This window comes from Acomys russatus, chromosome 1 (assembly GCF_903995435.1).
Source record: "Acomys russatus chromosome 1, mAcoRus1.1, whole genome shotgun sequence".
Taxonomy (NCBI): Eukaryota; Metazoa; Chordata; class Mammalia; order Rodentia; family Muridae; genus Acomys; species Acomys russatus.
The window spans coordinates 68,821,046-68,840,911 of NC_067137.1; the positions used below are offsets into that span (position 1 = coordinate 68,821,046).

The window sequence follows — 19,866 nt, forward strand, 5'->3', positions numbered from 1 at the left end:
TATGCTAATTATGTAACTCTATAAAGCTTTGGGGTTTCCGAATATTGCCTTAAAAAATTCTCCATCACTCATTGCACTTCTAGCTTTCCACTAGAATGTGTCTTTGGCTCATTCTAATGCAGTCTGGTGCCAGCTGTAGAATGCCACTGTCTGTGGTCTGTTGTACTTCCTCCTCGATGTGCTTTGTGTCTTGTTCTTTATGTCCTTCCAGCATGGGTATCAGGGAGTGTCTCTCATTGCTCTTTCTCCTTATTGTCTGCCAGTTCTCAGTAGTCAGGCGATTCCTGGCCCCACTTCATACTTCTCCTAACCTTGTTCTTTGCTGTATAATCTAGGCAATAACCTAGGGTGTTATATCAAAGAGCCTAAGACTTAAATCTTGTCTGAGGTTGAGTTGATATTATGTGTCATAGAAGGACATACATCAGGGTTATCTTATCTTAAGTCTCTTACCCTAAATCTTCTCTTTGTGTGAGGAGACAAAGGCAAAGTTATCTATCCTCAGATACATGGCAGAGTTAGAACCAGAATCAATTCCATCCTCAGTTAAGTTTATGTTACAGACACATTTGTCATATATTTTCATTAGCATAGCTTTTCTGTATTTTTTCCTCTTTATCTTGTGTTTGAGTGTTTGGGTATTTGGCCTGCTTGTATGTCTGTGCATTGTGCCATGCCTGGTGTTCACGGAGGCCAGGAGAGAGTGTCAGATCTTCTGGAAATGGAGTTACAGACTGTTGTGAGACACAATGTGGGTACTGAGAGTCAAACTTGGGTCTCCGAGAGAACTGCAAGCATTTAATTGCTGAACCCCACCTTTTGTGTATTTTTAAAAACCCAGAGTGGTAATGACAAAAAAGCCATTTCAGTGTACATGTACGTGCTTGATAAGTTACTTGACTAATATGAGTTTTGCTTTTGTATGGAGAAATATAAAAAAGAAATTATTTGCAATCTTAACCGCATAACGTCCTAACTTTTACATATTTCTAAAAGCTCTATTTTTTTTTTCCAGAAAGTAAAACAATATCATTCCACCAGATGTCACTGTTCGCATGTAGCAACGCACTTACCGTGGTTAAAAGGTGCAATCCCCTCAATCATATTTTGTAAAAATAAAAATCTGTATAGTTACACATATTTTCCTATAGGCTCATAATTTTGAGACTTTATTCCTTGCTTTCAAAAAAGCATACAAAATTTTCATCTGCCTCTGCTGCAGATTTTAAAGAAAAAAATACACAAGGATAAAGAAACTTGTGTGTAGCTTAGCATTTAGATGATGAGCTTGGAGAGTTCCTCTAGTCCTTGGGTCTACGTCTTAAACAGCACAGTCACAGTTTTCCAAATTGTGGGAGTGAGAGCCTGTAAGTGGGTTGTAAAAATCAGCTCAGTAGTTAGCTATGGAGGTTTTTAAAATGGCATCTAGAACAGCCTATTGCATATAAATAATACCTTGGTAAACTTTTGTAAGTGAATATCTTTCGTTTTCTTATGCATGTATTCTGTGAATTACCTGAAGGTGACAATGGGCCCCTGAGGACTTTCCCTCAGGTTTTTATGCACCTGGTAGCAAGGTACACTTTCTAGGAAAAGAGAGCAAAGCTGTGATGTAGAACTCCTCTCTGCGGGGTCTTTCTAAGGCAGAGGAGGACTTCCAGAGGGAGAAAGCTCTGTGTTTCATAGCATGTACTTCACAGTTGCTTATATGTAACTTAGAGTTCTCAAAACTTATATAAAAATGTCTTCTAAACTTCTGTTATAAGCAACTTAGAGTCAGAAATACGTTTCGTATCTTGATCTGATGGTAGACTGGTGCTGGCTTTTAAAAAGGCAGAGCTTGTACTGTTATACAGATGGACTTATTTTGTTCCATTAGCCTCTTCCTTGAAAGTAACAGTATAGATTATAATTTAGCCATTTACTGAACATGCACTATTTGAAACTCTGTTTGCATAATTATCCCTAAGGAGTAGATGTAAGAACCAATCAGAATTTCCATTTGCAAATGAGGAAACAGATTAAGGAAAGAAAAGTATTCCACTCAAGTGTCTTAGTCTGTTTTGAGTTGGTCTAACAGAATACCCAAGACTGGGCAAGTTATTAAGAAATAACCAACCATATTTTTTGACATTTTTAAAATTAATTTATTCATATTACACCTCGATTGTTAGCCCTTCCCCTGTTTCCTCCCATTCCTCCCTCCCTCCCACTTCCTCCCTTCTCCCCTCCCCTATGTCTGTGATTGAGGGATACCTCCTCCCCCTATATATGCTCTTAGAATATCGAGTCTCTTCTTGGTAACTTGCTATCCTTCCTCTGAGTGCCACCAGGCCTCCCTATCCAGGGGACGTGGTCAAAAAAGGGGCACCAGAGTTCGTGTGAGAGTCAGATCTCACTCTCCACTCAACGGTGGAGAATATCCTGTTCGTTGGCTAGGTCTTGGTAGGGGTTCGAAGTTTACTGCCTATATTCTCCTTGGCTGGTGCCTTAGTTTGAGGAGGACCCCAGGACCCAGATCTGCCTGTCATAAAGTTCTTCTTGTAGGTTTCCAGGACCCTGTGGGTCCTACTATTTCCTCTTTCTTCCATGCTACTCTTGCCTAAAGTCTCAATCGGATGTCCTCTCCTCTGACCCACTTTCTTGGTAAGTAAAGTTTTTCATGGGATGTATCCCTTGGACTAGTGTCTTGATATAAGTGAGTATATACTGTTTGTCTCTTTTTGCTTCTGGGTGAACTCACTCATTATGATAATTTCTAGATCAATCCATTTGTCCACAAATTTTGGGAATTCCTTGTTTTTAATAGCTGAGTAGTATTCCATAGTATAAATGTACCACAGTTTCTTAGTCCATTCTTCTACTGAGGGACACTTAGGCTGTTTCCATGTTCTGACTATTATGTATAAAGCAGCTATGAACATGGTTGAGCATATGTCCCTTAACCAACCATATTTATATTGGAGTCTTAGGAGTTCCAGAGTGGTTATCTGCATCTGTTTAGGGACTCATGCCTCTTCAACATCTGATGGAAAAGGAAAGGACATGAAGGCATACAGAGATGAAGATGAATTCCCATCCATCAGAGCTCACTCATTCTTGCAGAAATGGCGTTGGCTCATTCATCAGAGCTGTGGCCCTATATGACACAGATAGCCCTCCTCATCAGGTTCCACTTCTCAACGTTGCTGCTTTTGAGAATGAAACTCAATATGAGTTTTGCTGAATCCAAACCATATTCAAATCATAAGAGCAAGATAGTCTGAAGTGGCCAATTTAGGGTTAAAGTTCAGGCTATTGCTTCATTACAGAGTCTCCGTCTTTCCACAGTGTCAGTGATATGTAGACTTCCCTGAGCACAATGGCTCTTTGGTGTACTTGATAAGTGCAATAATTTCTAGGGGTAGCACTGTAGAATGTCAATGACTTCTTTCACATTCTCTTGGCCAACGAAAACACATAACTGTGCTTTTGGAAACTGAAAGACAGTAGATGTAGATGATGTTGCTATTCCGCTTATGGCTTCCAGCTAAAGAACAGTGTTGTTGTAAGGTGCCTTTTACATCACCTCACCCTGGCCACTTCCATTCTCCCCACCCAGTAATCTGATGTTAAAACTGCTTTATTTATCTTGATGTACTTACCCTCTAGGCTCATTTTCTTTTCTTTTCTTTCTTTTTTTTTTTTTTTTTGGGTTTTCGAGACAGGGTTTCTCTGTGTAGCCTTGGCCATCCTGGACTCACTTTGTAGACCAGGCTGGCCTCGAACTCACAGCGATCCGCCTGCCTCTGCCTCCCGAGTGCTGGGATTAAAGGCGTGCGCCACCACACCGGGCTCATTTTTTTTTTTTTTTTTTGTCTCTAGACATGAACCTGTTCTTTTCCAGGCCTACAAGTCAAGATTGAGCTGCAGAAAAGAGAAATATTTTTAGTTATTTGGGTAATGGATGTTTGGTGGAGGACTTGTAATAAATGGGCATCCACCCGGGTAGACTTGCAGAAATACCCACACAGCAAGTGACGTGGCTGCTGAGGGAGCTGCTTCTTCTGCCCCAGCAAGGCTGAGAACTAGAAGCCCATTATACTAACAAAGCCCTTAAACTAAGAGTCAAGGCATCACAACTCTTCGACAGGCCCAGATATTCATTCATTTGATATTCTCACTGGCCAAATAAAAATTAAAAGTAACAAAAGCACTCAGGAACACTACTGTGGGGGAACTCCGTGTGCCTTGATTGTGCTTGCCGACAGAACCATCAAAACCTTCTTCCTTCTAAATGGTATGTGTGTAAGTGTACCTGGATAGTGGCCCCAAGTCAGATCTAGAGCAGACTAGCTACAAGAGAGTCATCCCACCATCCTCGCTGCCATCATGAGGAGGGTAGTGTTTCTGTGGGTTCAACATGCTGGGGATCGGTTATAATTTCTCTTTGGAGCCAGGTATTTGACTAGGTGAGATAAGAGGTGGCTCATAGGTAGCTTTCCTCATGAAGAGCTGGCAAGATGAGTTTTGAGAGTTGTGTGTATTATTAAATGACAAGTCAATTGGGTGTGAGATTCTTTTTACTCAGCTAAAGTTCACTGTTCCTCTCATAACTACATTCAGGTCCCCAGCAAACAGAAAATTAATGTTGTCCTACCCACAAAGGACAACACTGGTGATTCCCAAAGCTACTTTCTCTCCCTGTGATGGAATGTCAGAAAATCAAAGAAGTGCCAGCAGCCCTTTCATGTGTGATTGAGACTGCTGCAATATGATTAGGCCTGAGTTATGTTTATTTTATACTTATTACAAAATGTTAACGTGATTTAAGAAACATCTTAAGTCATTTGTTATTGATAGATTCTGCCTTCAAACTTTAAGCTTTATGCTACATATGCATGCATGCTGCATCCACTCTTAGTTCTAAGCCTGCGTTACTTACTGACGGAAGGCCTGGTGCTAAGTGGTTTTGGTTTAACGAGATGTAAATTCAATGGGGAAGTGACAAGCATGTTGCCAGGGGCAGTTCTATCTAGGCTGGTGTTTTGCAGTCTAAGAAATGAATATTTGGTTGTGAATTCAGAGTGGGGAAGAAAGTTAGAAATAAGTTATAAAAACTTTGTTTTCTGTGTATGAATGTCTTGCCTGTATGTATCTCTATGAGCCCCAGGCGTGTCTGATATCTGAAGAGGCCAGAAGAGGTTTCTGGATCCTCTGAAATTAGAGAGTGTTAAGAATTGCCATGTGGGTTCTGAGCTCCTTGCTCTCTGGAAGAATTGAGCTCATGTCATCTGGAAGAGAAGCAAGCATGCTTTTCCTATGTAGCGAGTCAAAACCATCACTCAATTGTGTTTAGAATCAAATTTTTTTAAAAAAAATGTGAATTGGCTTCTTCACAATGTCTGGTTAATTCAGTTTTTAAATGTTAGTACATTGATTTAAGCAGAGACAAGTCACAACAGGGTGGTCCTTTTTAGTTTATCAATAACTTTAAGAATGAATGTATTGTTTTTGTCACATTGTAGAATAGTGTATGGCGTTCCTGTTACAAGTGAGAAAGAAAAATACAGCAGCGTTACTTCAGAGCCGCCAGAGAAGTTCCCTGCGCTGATCCAGACAAGCCAACATCCAGCTCACCAGGAAGACCTGCGGCTCTTGGGAGAAGAGGTAAGCCTTGCTTCCAGTGCTTGTTGCCTTCCTCACAAGCTCTCAATCTTATTGTTTGGGCACTTTTGGCATTCTTGAACATTAACAAGGACTTCAATACTTGTTAATGTGAACTATGTCTTTGAACACTTACAACCTTAAAACATAAATCAGAAATTGTTAAATATATCATTAAAACAATAAATCCACAGGCATTAAATGTAATTCCATAAATGCATATTTATAAAATGATAGTTACTTTGTTTCTTGCACAGTGTCTTGTTGTGAAGTCCAGCTTAGGTTGACATCTGTTGATCCTTCAGCCTTAATCTCCTGAGCGCTGGGGTTACCACCACACACTACTGTGCTTCCTGCAATTATAGTTTCTAAAACCCAAATATAGTAAGAAAACTAGAATTTGTTTTTTTTTTTTTTTAATGTACTCACTTGGCAGATCTCTTTATATATTGAATTCTCAGACATTTTTCATTGTTTTGTATATAGTTGTTTGCTTTGGGTAAAATATAAAATTCTGTCTTTAAACAGATATGTAGCTAGAAAAGAGAAAAAGATGTCAGTATTATTTCTTACGTAGTGTCTTATTGCTTTAGTTAGAACTTCAAGTACTATATTGAACAGACATGGAGGGAGTGGATAGCCTTGTCCGGTTGCTGATTTTAGTGGAATTGCTTTGAGTTCTTCTCCATTTAAATTGATGTTAGCTCTAGGTTTGTTGTAAATTACCTTTATTATGTTTAGATATGCCCCTTGCTTCCTTAATCTCTCCAGGCCTTTTATCATGAAGGGGTGTGGGATTTTGTCAAAGGCATTTTCTGCATGGCATGAGATGATCCTGTGGAACAATCCAGTTTTTACATTGCCAAAATATTTAGCAATGGAGATGTGGCAATGTCACAATGAGGGACACAGCTTTATAAAATCCTACTGTTTGGCCAGGAACCCCTTCCTGCTAGATGAAGTTCTGGCCTGACTGGCTTACATCATTCTTTTCATGAAACACTGGCCACATGACCTCTTTCTTACTAGCCACAGCTTTCTGTTTTCTTCTTTAGGTAGGGTCTGTCTACTTTAGTTCACAACTCAAATAGCGGTACATATGCTTTTCCTCAAAAACCAACATTTTTCCTCACTTCAGGTCTTCTCACCTCATGACATTCCACATGAAGGTGATGTGTCCTGAGTGACTGAGATTTAGAAAACTTGATTATGTTCTGTGTTCCTTGGAGGGCATTTTATTTTATTTTAGTTTTTTAAAATATAGTTTATTAATTTATTCATATTACTTCTCAATTCTTATCTCATCCCTTGTATCCTCCCATTCCTTTCTCCCTTCCATTTTCCCCTTACTCCCTTCCCCTATGACTGTGACTGAGGGGGACCTCCTCCCCCTGTATATGCTCATAGGGTATTTTAAAGGTGCTGTTTGTCTAAGTCCATGCTGCACCATTCATTTCATTATTTGTGTTTATGTTTAACCATCAGTGCAAATGTCAACACAATGAAAAAGCAAAATAACCTTTTTATATGTATCAGAACATATTTCATTTTCCCCCCACATAACATTTTTATTGATTCTCCTGGAGTTTCACATCATGCACCCCAATCACAGTCCCTTACCAATCCACCCTCTTTGCGACCCCCCCAAAAGTGAAAAGAAAAAAAAAAAGAAATAAAGAAAAGTAAAAAGAAAAAACACCCCAAGTCCACGATGTGTTATCTATATACTCACTGGCACGTGATAGCACTCTTAGTGGCCTGCCCTTTAGTAGATCTGCGACCTTCTTCCCCTTCTGTACATCCACCAGAAGCATCAATTCTGGAGAGCCAATTCTCAGTATCCCCATCACACTTTTCAAGAACTCCCTTTGATGGCTTCCTGTCCAGGCTATTACTTTTGGGGAAGGGGTTGGGAGGGTAGGGGTTGTCACAGAAGCCGTCCATGTCCTTCCCTTCAGCTGTGTATCTACAGTCATCAATGTCACAGGAAAAGTAGCCTTTTTGCTCCTCACAGTCAGTGGGAGCACAGATGATAGCGGGAGTACCAATCATGGGCCTTCACATGGTTTCTGGTGACAGCACAGACTATGAATATGGCCCCCTGCTGCAATAGGACCCTAGACCGAGACAAGGTCCTGGAAGGCAGCCCAGACATCAACATGGCCTCAGGTGACAGTGCAGGCTACTCACATCAACATGGTCCTATGTTGGCAGCATGGCCTATGGAGATGGCTTCAGGCTGCAGCACAGACCACAGACCTCTGTATGCCCTTCGGCAATAACTTGGACCACGGACATCAAGACATAGCCAGGCTGCTGTAGAACCATGGGCCCAGGCATGGCTCTCGGCAGCAGCAAGGACCTGAATATCACCATGGCCTGTGGGGGCTGCAAAGACCACTCACATCAATATGTAACTACCCGCTGACCAACTCCTCCTTCCTATCCCTCCCCCAGGAGGGATGTGGCTTTCGGCTACAACACAAGCCATGAATGTCTACATGGTCCTCTGTGGTAATCTGTGCCACAGACATCATCCCGGCCCCCAGCAGGGTGGTCTAGGTGGTCCTGACTGACTCACCTACCTTCTTCCTCTTCTGCTCAGGGTGCAGTCTGGCTGCTGCTGTCTCTTCCGAGAATAGATTTTGAAAACTGGTGATCCTCCTTAAGTTTCATTTATATGAAGTTTTAATACCTGAAATAAATTCACATGTTCCCCAGTGAACAGAATGTTCTGACCTCAGGTCATCAGTGTAAATATGAGCTATTAATATTGGCCTGTAATACTAATTTATATGAGTTTATAATCATATATATATATATATTTCCATAATGTTACAGGTTCTAACTAGTGGTTCAGTTCCTATGTGGTCTCTACCTTCCTGTCAAACTCTAGCATCCATTAGCCATGCTGATCACGCCCCCAGAACCCTTAGAACATTTTGAGCATGGCCGAGTCCTTTCTAGTGACTAGCATTTCTTTACTGGCTTAATTAGATAAAAGCTCTCCCAAAGGGACATCTGTGCCTTTCCTTAAAGACAGAGTACTGTTGGTCAGCCTCCCCTCAGCGGTTTGTATTTTGCTTACTTACATCCAATGTGGTAGCCTTGTTCTAGATGCGTACACTGCAATAGCTCCATCTACCCCCCCGCCCCCGGGTGTACCACGACATATCACTTGTATGCTCGGAATCCTCTGAATTTATAGATACTCTTAGAAAAATCATCAACTGCTTTGGGAAGAGTTTATTCATTTTTAGCAAGAACTCTCTGGCTGTAGGGCTGTGTACCTTACTTGCGGTATGTCTATCAAGTGAGGCCAATCACTTAAATTGGAAAAATTAGCCCGGCAATCACAAAGTCTGCCTTTCTTAACCCAAGAATTCTTTTGGTAGATTGGAAATGTTGATCAAATATATGGAATGACAGAGGCATGTGTATGAGTAGATATAAGTGCAAGTATCCCTATCATTGTGACTCTTTCTTTGCAGGAGTGGGGTCTTCACATGTACTTCAGAAAGTGTAGAGTCAAGGGTTCATAGCTAATGCTTGAGTACTGCTTGGGAGTGGGTGCTTTACCCTCATTAGTGTTCACTTGTTTTTGTCAAAAGCAATTCTTCATGGTGGTAGGGCATGCACAGTCAGTCTGCTTAAGTAGCTTCAAAAGTCATCAAATTTAAAGAAAACAAAGTTGCCAGTAATATCAAGCTTTCAGACAGCTATTATTTTAAAATACTGTCCAAGTTTTTTTCAACTTATTTTCATGAATAGCTAAATAATATTTTATGTGCAACTATTTTTTAAAGACTTACTTTTATTACTGTTTTATTATGTATTGATTCATTGTTTTATTTATTGTATTCATTTTTATTACACCTTTGTAAAGACAGCATGGGAATTTTTCTCATGCCTCACACCCTACTGCTTCTATTAGTAATATAGTAGTAGTTGAACAGTTGTCTACAGAAGAGATGTCCAAGTCCCAACCCTTGGTACTTTGACCCGGCTCCTAGTTTAGAAACAAGGATTTTTCAGAAATAGGTAAAATTTTAGGATAAGAGTATTCTTATTGTCAGATAGACCTTAAATCCACTAGTAATTACAAGCTTAGAAAAGTTGAATGCCCCTTGCCACCAAATGAAGCTACCAGTACTGTAAATGGGTTATTCCTGTGGAAACCCCTAAACAACCTAGGACACCATCAAAGCTACTGGTCACTTTCCACGCACCGACAGCAAGGCCCTGATGTTGAAGACAATTCCTACACAGCTCATTTATCATGAGGAAGTTGCGCTTGTGCCGATCCAGAGCCTTTATCCCTGCCAACTACTAATGCTGGGACTAGAAGGTTCTCTGCACACTACCCAGCTACAAACCCTCTGATCTGCAAAGGTGAAACTCCTGCAAGATGCTCTAGTGCAGAGGAGGCACAAAGCTTGGGAGCTACCCAACCAATATCTGGTTGAATGGAAGGCCCACTCCATGAGAAGGAACCCTTCCCTGACACTGTTCAGGTGGCCAGGAGACTAGATAGGCCAGGGACATAGAGAAAGCGGAATGTTACTGTTCTGCTAAAGGAATGTCACAATAAAATGACTCCTAATGACATCATGCTATACTCATAGGTCAGTGTCTTGCTCAGCCACCACCGGAAAAGCTTCCTTCTGGCCAATGTACAGAGACTGAGAGACTTGGAGCACTTATTGTTAAGTGACATCTTCATCAAATCCCTCCTTTCAGGCCTTAGGGAATCCTAAGGAGGAGGCAGGGGAAAAAATTGTAAGAGTCAGAGGAGATAGAAGACACCAAGGAAAAACTGCCTTCTGAACACAGCAGGACCCACACAGCAGGAGCTCATAGAGACTGTGGCAGCATGCATAGGGCCTGCACAGGGCTAAACCAGATGGGGCTCTGGTGCTGCTGGGGGAAGTGGACACAAGCCCCCATCACTAACCCAGACGTTGTCGTCTCTGTTTCTTTTTTTTCTTTTTTTGGTTTTTCGAGACAGGGTATCTCTGTGTAGCCTTGGTCATCCTAGACTCACTTTGTAGACCAGGCTGGCCTCGAACTCACAGTGATCCGCCTGCCTCTGCCTCCCGAGTGCTGGGATTAAAGGCGTGCGCCACCACGCCCGGCTTTGTCTCTGTTTCTTATGCCTTTTTCTTTGGCTCTTTTCATTTATTTTGTCATATTTTGGTTTGTTTGTTTTTTCATTGTCTCTTATTTTATTATCACTTACAGATGACTGCCGTATAGTAAGAGCAAGCAAAAAAGGGTATAGATTTGTGGGGGTGGGGCTTGGTGGGGAGGATCCAGGAGGAGTTGGTAAAGGGAAAACCATAATCAGAATATATTGAATAGAAATCTATTTCCAACTTTTAAAAAAATAGAAAAAAAAAAAAAAAGAACAGAATGCTATGTGGACACATAGCACACATAGCACACAGGGACAAAGGTTATGTTTTGATGGAGGATGAGGTGTAGTTCCTGGCCAAGAAATGCAAAGCTTCCTAGTTTCCTCTAGTAGCTAGTGGGAGGATAGGAGGTGCTAGTCCTTGGAGACCACAGAGGAAGCATGTGCCTTGATTTTCGGGCCTTTCTCTTTATTTAGACTAGCTCAGGATGCTCGGTATGGCAACCCCCAGGAGACTTGTACAGTTCGGTGGTATGTTTGTTAAAATTAATGGGCCAGAATCGGTGCGTGTTTCTCACTAAGGTTCAGAGTTACCTGCCTTTACATATGACATCTGGGTCTCAGGATTCTATTTGGACATAGCACATTTTAAAAATTTTCATCTAAACTGTAGCAGACTGAAAATTTCAAGGACTACTGTCCAAGTGTTTTGTAAACTGTGTCTCAGTTGCGAGCTGACTGGAGTTGGATCTGATTGGCTTGGGAAACTTCCAGAGGGAGACTCCAGACAGAGAGACTCTCGTCAGCATGTCTCTTGCAGAGCACAGTCTCTTAGCAGGACTTAGCAGTACTGTTTGGACCTTGGTCACCTGTGAGCCTGTGCTTCCATTTCTTCCTTATAAAGATTTCCCCTGACTATATTATCTTTTTTAAAGGAAATCACTCTGTACAGTCATACTTAAAATGCAGAGAATTTTGCCCTACCTCTTCGAGACTAGAGTGATTACAAGAATCAACTAGATTCTTCTATGTAGGAACATTCTTCCACTTATTTACCCAATCACTCATCATCTGTTCAAATCAGCATGACTGATAGATATTACATTATACTTTGTGTTATAATCCAGTGATACATTATCACTCCTACTACCATTGCTAAAATGGCGCATGCTTGGCTCTTGGCAACACATTTATGGTTGTCCCCACACTACGTTCGATGTATCTCATCAATATGAGGGATCTTCAGCAGTTATGTAAATTTTGCAACTAGGAAATGTTCTAGACTTCTATTTTTTTCTTTCTTTCTTTCTTTCTTTTTTTTTTATTATTAATTTATTCTTGTTACATCTCAATGTTTATCCCATCCCTAGGAGATCTATTTTTTTCTTTAAAGGCAGTTTCTTAATTTTTACAGTGCAATGTTCCAGACGCATCTTATCTTCTTACATATGTCCCGATTCGCTTGTATGATGAGAGCAAATTTATGTAACAATAAACTGAGATCTAGGTAGCATGTATGCCACTAACGAGGCACTGTTTCTTCTATGCCTTGCCAACTGAAGAAGCAAGAATATGTATGTATGTCTTTAGCTGGGCAGTAGTACATAAGACCTCGCAAGCCCATGCAAATTTAAGGTAGACAGAAAGGCCAGCGTGGAAGTAGTGAGGTGAGCATCACTGGCAGAGGAGCTATGGGCATTTGGTAACAGCTGTGAGAAGGAAGTCAGTTTTCTTTAATGATGTGACTTCTGGTTGCTTAATCACATTCCAGTGCCTACTCCACTCCCAACAGTGGTACAACAATACAAACTGGATTAGATGGAGACAAAAGAAAGAAGAAGAAAAAGAAAAAAAAATCAATGTTGGGCAGGTAGATCAGAAAAGGTAAATATAGGGGGAGTAGGAAAGAATATGATCAAAATGCATTTATGGAATTCACAAAGATTAATACAAATATTATTTATAAAATATGTGTGTCTGTGTATATTAACTCATAAATTCACACATCTCTAAATGTTGCTATATGTAAGCATCCGTGTCCATATTAAATTAAGAGTGAGTTCACAATCCTCTGTGACATGAACCTCCTAGCTACCTCTTGATTATTTTTAAGCTCTCATCCCAATAGTGGCAAATTGGTTCCAGTCCATCCTCCACTCTTGTATTCAGTCTTAGAAGTCCAATATCTGTGGATGGTGAATCAGAATTGCTAGTCCATAATCCTGTGGGTAGGTCAGCAGCTAAATTCACAATGCCATATGGACTGTGACTTTTCCATTGGTTTTGTGCCCTCCAGTCCTTTCCAGTCACTGAGCTCAGCATCCGACCTACTTTTATGAGGTTGTTCCATTTATTGATAATACAGTTAGAATGTGTTGTTATGTTTTGCATTTCACCTTGAGCTCCTCTTTACTCCGTAATTGTTTTTGTAAGCTTTGCATTATGCTAAAAGTCAACATTTGTTATTCAAAACTCAATAAGTTTTAACAAATACATAATATCATGTAGCCACAATTCTGCTAGTATCTCCAATAGTTTCACTTCCCTAAAACAAATCCTTTTTTAGTTTATGACTTAGTAACTTAACACTTTATTCAATGTCTTTATGGTCCCAAGTATTCTCTCTTTGTCTCTCTGTGTTCTAATACAAATGTATAAATAACATTTTTACATGAATTTTTCTGAAATCATTATTTTTTAACACTATGTTTGTAATTCCCATTTAGAGATTATAATTGTTGTGCCTGAATAGATTTATAATACTTACTTACCTTTTTCTCTCTTAAGAAGCACTTACACTGGACTTTATTTTCTCATTTAGTATGCTCTGTGAATGATCTATACATAACTCCCCATGTATATTTCTAATAACCTATTTAGAACACATAGTGAGAAGTGATATTTCTGAAACAGGTGACACGTGTATCTCCTGTTTAGCTGACTGGTTAGTTTGCTTCCCTGTGTGCAAAGTCATCTTCCCATGATGTTCCACTAGAAACAATTTGGCAGTAGGTTGGGTTTTCGTTGCTAATTTTCATAATTTTTATATTATTTGCAAAGATGTCTGCATATCCTGGAACTTCAAAGATGTTTTGGAATCTTTCTGCACCCAAATTTGCTATTCCAGAATCAATAATGAGGGAAACTTTATATCCACAATATGAGGTAAGGAATACATTTTGTGTATCATTGTTTTTTTTTATGTTATTTAGTAATAAACTTGTGTAATTGCTTCTGACCTAAAATTTACTAGGCAGTTGTTTTATAACTTGTTAAGCAGTTGTTGCCATGGTCAGGATTGGTTGGAGGATACCACAGAGATGGCCTAAATGTGTAAGTAATTGTCACTTGTATCATTTTATATGTATATAAATGTATCCTTATATTTTATACAACTTTAGCTATGATTTATGTACATCTTTAAATCATACACTTACTGCAGTCAGACAAGAATAACCTGCTTTCCCTTTAGAAGAGCATTTTATTTAAGGATTTAAGTAATAAAGTCATGCTCATTATATAGAGGGTGTTCGTGGTATTTTCATTTACCTTTTTTGGTACATGAAGACAATGAACATTTATTATAAAATTTTAGATAATGATTACGAATCCCTATTAAATTTGCTGGCAGTGGTAGTAATATTGTTGATATGTGACTCACAGCTAAGACTTTATTGTTCATCTGAAAACCAGATGGAACATCTTTTACACTTTGTTGGAAAAGTAAACTTTATTTAAACCAGTCCAGAAGAGTAACCAGACTGGTGGAAGGCAACACACGGCCACGCGGCCAGTTGGCACAGGCCCATTTGGGAATCCCTCCAGGGCCTGCTCATCACCAGGCACCTGCTGTATTTTCTCCTTGGGTTGAACCTAAAACCCTGTCTGCCAGATGCCGATGATGTCTCCATTTTTTCACACATCTACTCATTCCACGGAAGAAGATCTTTTCTGAAGCTCTGGTAGAATTCTGAACTAAATCCATCTCTCCATGGGATTTTGTTAGTTGGGCAATTTTAAACCACTGCTTTAGTTTAAAACAGGATTTGTTGGGTATGCCAGGCCCATTGTACATACGAATCCACAGTGTCTGTGGCTACCTGCTCAAGACCTCAGCAAGACCAAATCAGCCAAAATCCCAGCCTGGGAAGGAAGAGGAAGGGTTCATGAAGCCCCGCCCACCAACCCAAGGAGCTGTAGGCCACGAAGGAGTGGGAGTCGGTTTTCTTTAGGGATTTTTTTTTTTTTTTTTTTTTTTTTAACCAAAAAGGCTACATACGCTTCAGATGGACCTTTGCCTGTGTTCATACAGGCAGCACTAAGTGGACTCAGTGGGTTTTTAAAACAAAAACACTTCAACGTGGTGGCGGCAGGGGGCAAAGGGAGAGAGGGGTAAGAGTAATGGAGTGAAGGACCAAGGGTATATTTGATTACAACACATTTATATACATGTATGAAGTTTTCAAACAATAGATACCAAAAAGCATTAAATCACAAACAAATGAAACCTGAATAAGAGAGAAGCGTGTGGTGGACAGCAGCTCTGCATACCCCAAGGCAGGAAGAAAGGGGTTAATATGCTAAGCCTGTCAAAGGTGGCTTGCTGCCAACCCGAATGTACCTGGGCTTTCTGAAAAAAACTATTAGCGTGTTTAAATGTCAGGTAGGAAACAGTGAAGGTGTCAGTGGCCAGGACGACATGCTCTACTGACTGCCTTAACAACTTTGTTTTTCCTATAGGGTTTGGGATGTGTGCCCAGTCACCTGGAAGGCAAGATGGCAGTTATGACCAAAATGGCTGCCATCACATTGTGTGGCATTAATTATCTATCTCCTTGGTTGATTTTGTTCCCAGCTATTTTTGTTTACACATTTAAAAAGAAAATACTAGAGTTGATACAGATAGGGGAATCTTCTTGAAATTTTGAAAGAATTCATCATTTGGTTACAACTGAATTGCAGATAATGGGTTGCTGATAATTTAAATGTTCCCTTAACTAATTTTGAGTGATTTATATTTAGTAGTTTTGAGTCAGCTATTGACTCATTACAGAAAGCCATGTGTTTTATGAGATGCATGTTATATGTGTAGAGTTGCATATAGTTTTCTGTCATTTTTAATCTGTTTGTAACATTGCATTTTCCTTCCCATTTCTCACAGTTTTAATATCTATAATAGGATTTTTAGAAAGTAATTTGACTTTCTTATTTATTTTCTTTGATTTCAGTTGTAAACTTTACCATTTACCAAGCTACTATACTTTAAATATATAAAACTCAGTATTCTGGTATATTTTTAGTATCTTACGTAAGCATAGTTCAAAACAGTCCTAAAAGTTCTTTTCTCTATCAGTAGGTAGACTTTGATGAATAACCATTGTGTCCAAGTATCTTTCTTTTATGACTACTAATTTCTTAGTCTTCGATTGTGTTACAGCTATTTTGGAAAAATACACTGTCCTGGCTAGTTTTGTATCAACATGACACAGGCTAAAGTCATCTGAGAGAAAGGAATTTCAATTAAGAAAATGCCTCCAAAATATTCTGCTATAAGCAGACAAGCTTGTATAGTATTTTCTTAATTAGTGATTGATTGGGGAGGACTCAGCCATTTGTGAGTGGTGTCATAATCTTTGGCCTGGTGGCTCTGGCTTCTATAGGAAAGCAGGCTGAGCAAGCCATGGGGAGCACCACAGTAAGCAGCACTCATCCCTCCCGTGGCCTCTGCACTAGCTCCTGCCCCAGGTTCCTGCCCTGTTTGAGTTCCTGCCTCTGATGATGAACAGTGAAATGTCAGTGTAAGTGAAATAAACCCTCCCACCCCTAGTTGATTTTGAGGTGTTTCATCATGGCAATAGAAACCCTAAAACATACAGTATAAAAGAATGAACAAAATTCAGTGCTTATGATTTCTAAATTGCCTTAGTTTTTTTTCTATTTTTCAATGATTTTCAGTAAAAAACTGATTTTTAAATTTCAGTATTTTTCAATCATAATGTTAGGACTTTATCATATAAGTAAAGAAAAACATAGTTCAGCTAGTCATGAAACTGTCAGCTTGTCAAATAGAGGTCTCCTAGTTGTTTGTGAATACCAAACTTACTGAGTGTAAGATAGAGAAGTAGCGTATTTAGTGAGCATAATTTGTGTAGTCTTTTACCTCTCATAATAACATAATAACAAGAACATAATATATTGTAAATTTAGTTGGGTGATAGAATTCAAAGTTTAAGTCATTTAAAAAAATTGAACTCTATTTTACATTTAGAGGACTTATTGTGTTTGAAGATGAAGTCACTAGTTAATAATACCAGTTGGTTATGTGTCTGGTGTTGATATGAAAGACACAGTGTTAATCTATGAGACTGGCATGCCGCTGATAACCTCTAAGATCTCACATTACAGAAGTCATGCGCATGTTCCCATTTGACCAAAGGCTGGAGCTGTATTGTGGATTTTGTACTAATATGCAGTCTCTAGTTATACTTTTATGCATCATTGGAACTAACTCTTTTATTACAGGTCTTTTATTTATTTTGCTAACAGTGTTCAATGAAAGAGCAGTGACTATAAACATTGAAAATAGCCCATAAAATTATTTAATTATTTGATACATAATTTAATCTTTTTTTTTTTTTTTTTTTTTGTAAAACATCACAGAGTGTTCAGGCAAGCAAAATTTTAACTGAAAAAATTTCTGAGTCCAGGGAAAGTGTGATTATTTTAGACACCTACATCAAAAGAAGTTTTAAGGTATGTATGACTTTTACTCTGAATTCAGGTTGATTACTATATCACCCTTTAGCACAGATATTGTTTCTAGTTATTGCAGAAATCATTTCTTGGTGTTTTGTTACTCTGGAGATTGTCTCAGACCAGCCAGCAGTATCTGTGTGAACACACTGATTCTCATTGTTCAATTCTTAGGATGCTCTGACGGCAGCATTCCTTAACCAATGGAAGGGTATTTGTGGGTTGTTTGTTTGGAAAAGCCTAAGATTTTCCAATCCACCTTTGCCTAGGAAGGACTTAAATGCTTCTCTCTCTCTCTCTCTCTCTCTCTCTCTGTGTGTGTGTGTGTTCCTTTTGGCTCAAAGCGGAAGCTTTTTATAACTGCAGAGCAGAGTGAAAGCAGCTGATGGAAATGGTGAGTGTGTGTGCTGAGATTTCAATGCCCCGGCATAGTATTCCCCCTCTGCTGTAGTTGGAGGACACACATATGATGTCCGAGCAAACAGTAGCTCCACCTACAACATAAAATGTAGCCAGAGTGCCTAGCCAAACCTCACAACCTGGTCTCAAGTCTGTTTTGCCTATATGTTTCTACCCCTCCCCAACACCCATGCAACCTACACTCTGCTTCCACTAGAGGCCTGTGGACTAAAATTGCTGGGAATTTGACATTTCATTTTGTTGAGGATTTCTCACAAGGCCTGGGGTGGGGTGTTCTTAACATCTTTGCCATCTGTGGAAACACTTTGCCCTCACACAGCAGCTATGACGTATCCAGGTCCTTACCTACCCAGAACTGACCTCTCCCTGTTCTCTTTGTACTCGACTCATAGTCTTCTTTACAGTAGTCGACACTTGCTCTGGTTTGTAGATACTGCTTCTTATTTGTCTAGGAACACCAAACACACTTGCTTTCTACTCTACTGTCACAGTGATTTCTTACTCTAAATGTCATAGCACCCATCTTGGTGACATTATAGAAAGTAGTGGTGCTCCCGTGGTTGCCTGCCCTGAACTGAAAGGCTGAGGTTTCTCATGGTTAAAAAGGACAGTCCAGCGCACGCACGCACACACACACACACACACACACACACACACACACACACACACACACACACATTATGAAACAGTAAGACAGACAAAATGCCAAGAAGGAGTAGAAACAGAATTATGCGATTCCACCCCCAGCTGAGGAGTAATTGGCACTTGATGATTGCCCTGGATGGGAGAGTCGGTTGTCTTCAGGGATGTAGGACATTAGAGGCTTCCTGCGGTTCAGCAGATAGCTGCACGCCATGTACATACAGACAGCCCTAAGCAGACTCAGTGGACTTTTACAAAATAGAGCACATGAAGATGGGAGGAAGGGTGGTGAGGACATAGGGGGAGACTTGTAGGGGAGGGAGTGCAGGTGGACTAGATCAAGCCACTGTATGCATGTATAAAACTCTGCAACATTAGAAAAGGAGAAAAGGGGGGCTGTTGAGGGATAAGTTTCTTTCTCAGGTCAGACTAATGTAGCCTCATGTGTCAGCACATTTTTAGAACACTCACTGAGCAGTGCCATTTCTACCGGCAAGGAGGCTTTGCCGCAGAGCACTTTCACGCCACCAGCTCTCGCGTCTTGCTATCTTAGGCTTAAATTTAAAATGAACAATTTTCATTCTTATAAAGTCGACTGAATGAGGTGACAGGTCTTAAGGCCTGCTCTTTTCTACTAAAGGAAACGACTTAGTACATAAAGTATATCTTAATTAGGATTTGTTCTTTTCATTAATTCACAAGAATCAGCACCACTCGGTTGTCATATGAGTTTGTTTTGCTTTGGTTTGCTGAACAGTAACTATGGTTAATGTATATTTATGTGATTTTTTACAGTCGTTAATAATAAAAAAATCTGCATCATATGAGAATATCCAAAAATATACCAGTGCACCATATACACGATTGAAGGTATTATAACTTTTTGGCTTTCATATTTTAAAAAATGTTTGTATTTTTAACCGTAAGAACCTTACTTTGTCCTCAAAGTTTGAACAGATATGCTATTTCTTAGTATGACACTTTTAGTTAATTGTAATTTCATGAGATAGGGAATATAATAAATAATACAGGGCCACTATCTCTATGGGTGCATTTTAAATACATAAATAGCTTGTGTAGAATTCTTACTAGTGAATCACTGATAAAAACTAACTAGCACAAATCTAGCAAAAGAAGGGAAAGATCTTTGCAATGAAAACTATAAAAGACTGGAGAAATACTGTGAAGACACAGGAAGTTGGAAATACCTCCCATGTTCATAGTTGGCAGAGCTAATATTATGAATATAAACATCTCACCAATAAGTTATC

General features: G+C 39.6%; 1 protein-coding gene across 1 annotated transcript in view; it reads left to right on the forward strand.

Annotated features, from left to right (window-relative positions):
- The window catches only part of Ttc6 (tetratricopeptide repeat domain 6), a 168,268-nt gene that overhangs the window by 71,377 nt on the left and 77,025 nt on the right, over positions 1 to 19,866 (forward strand). Inside the window, exons 6-9 of the mRNA XM_051146503.1 lie at positions 5,508 to 5,649; positions 13,841 to 13,945; positions 17,441 to 17,533; positions 19,391 to 19,465. Coding sequence (XP_051002460.1) covers positions 5,508 to 5,649; positions 13,841 to 13,945; positions 17,441 to 17,533; positions 19,391 to 19,465 — 415 coding nt within the window. The remainder of the gene's footprint in view (positions 1 to 5,507; positions 5,650 to 13,840; positions 13,946 to 17,440; positions 17,534 to 19,390; positions 19,466 to 19,866) is intronic.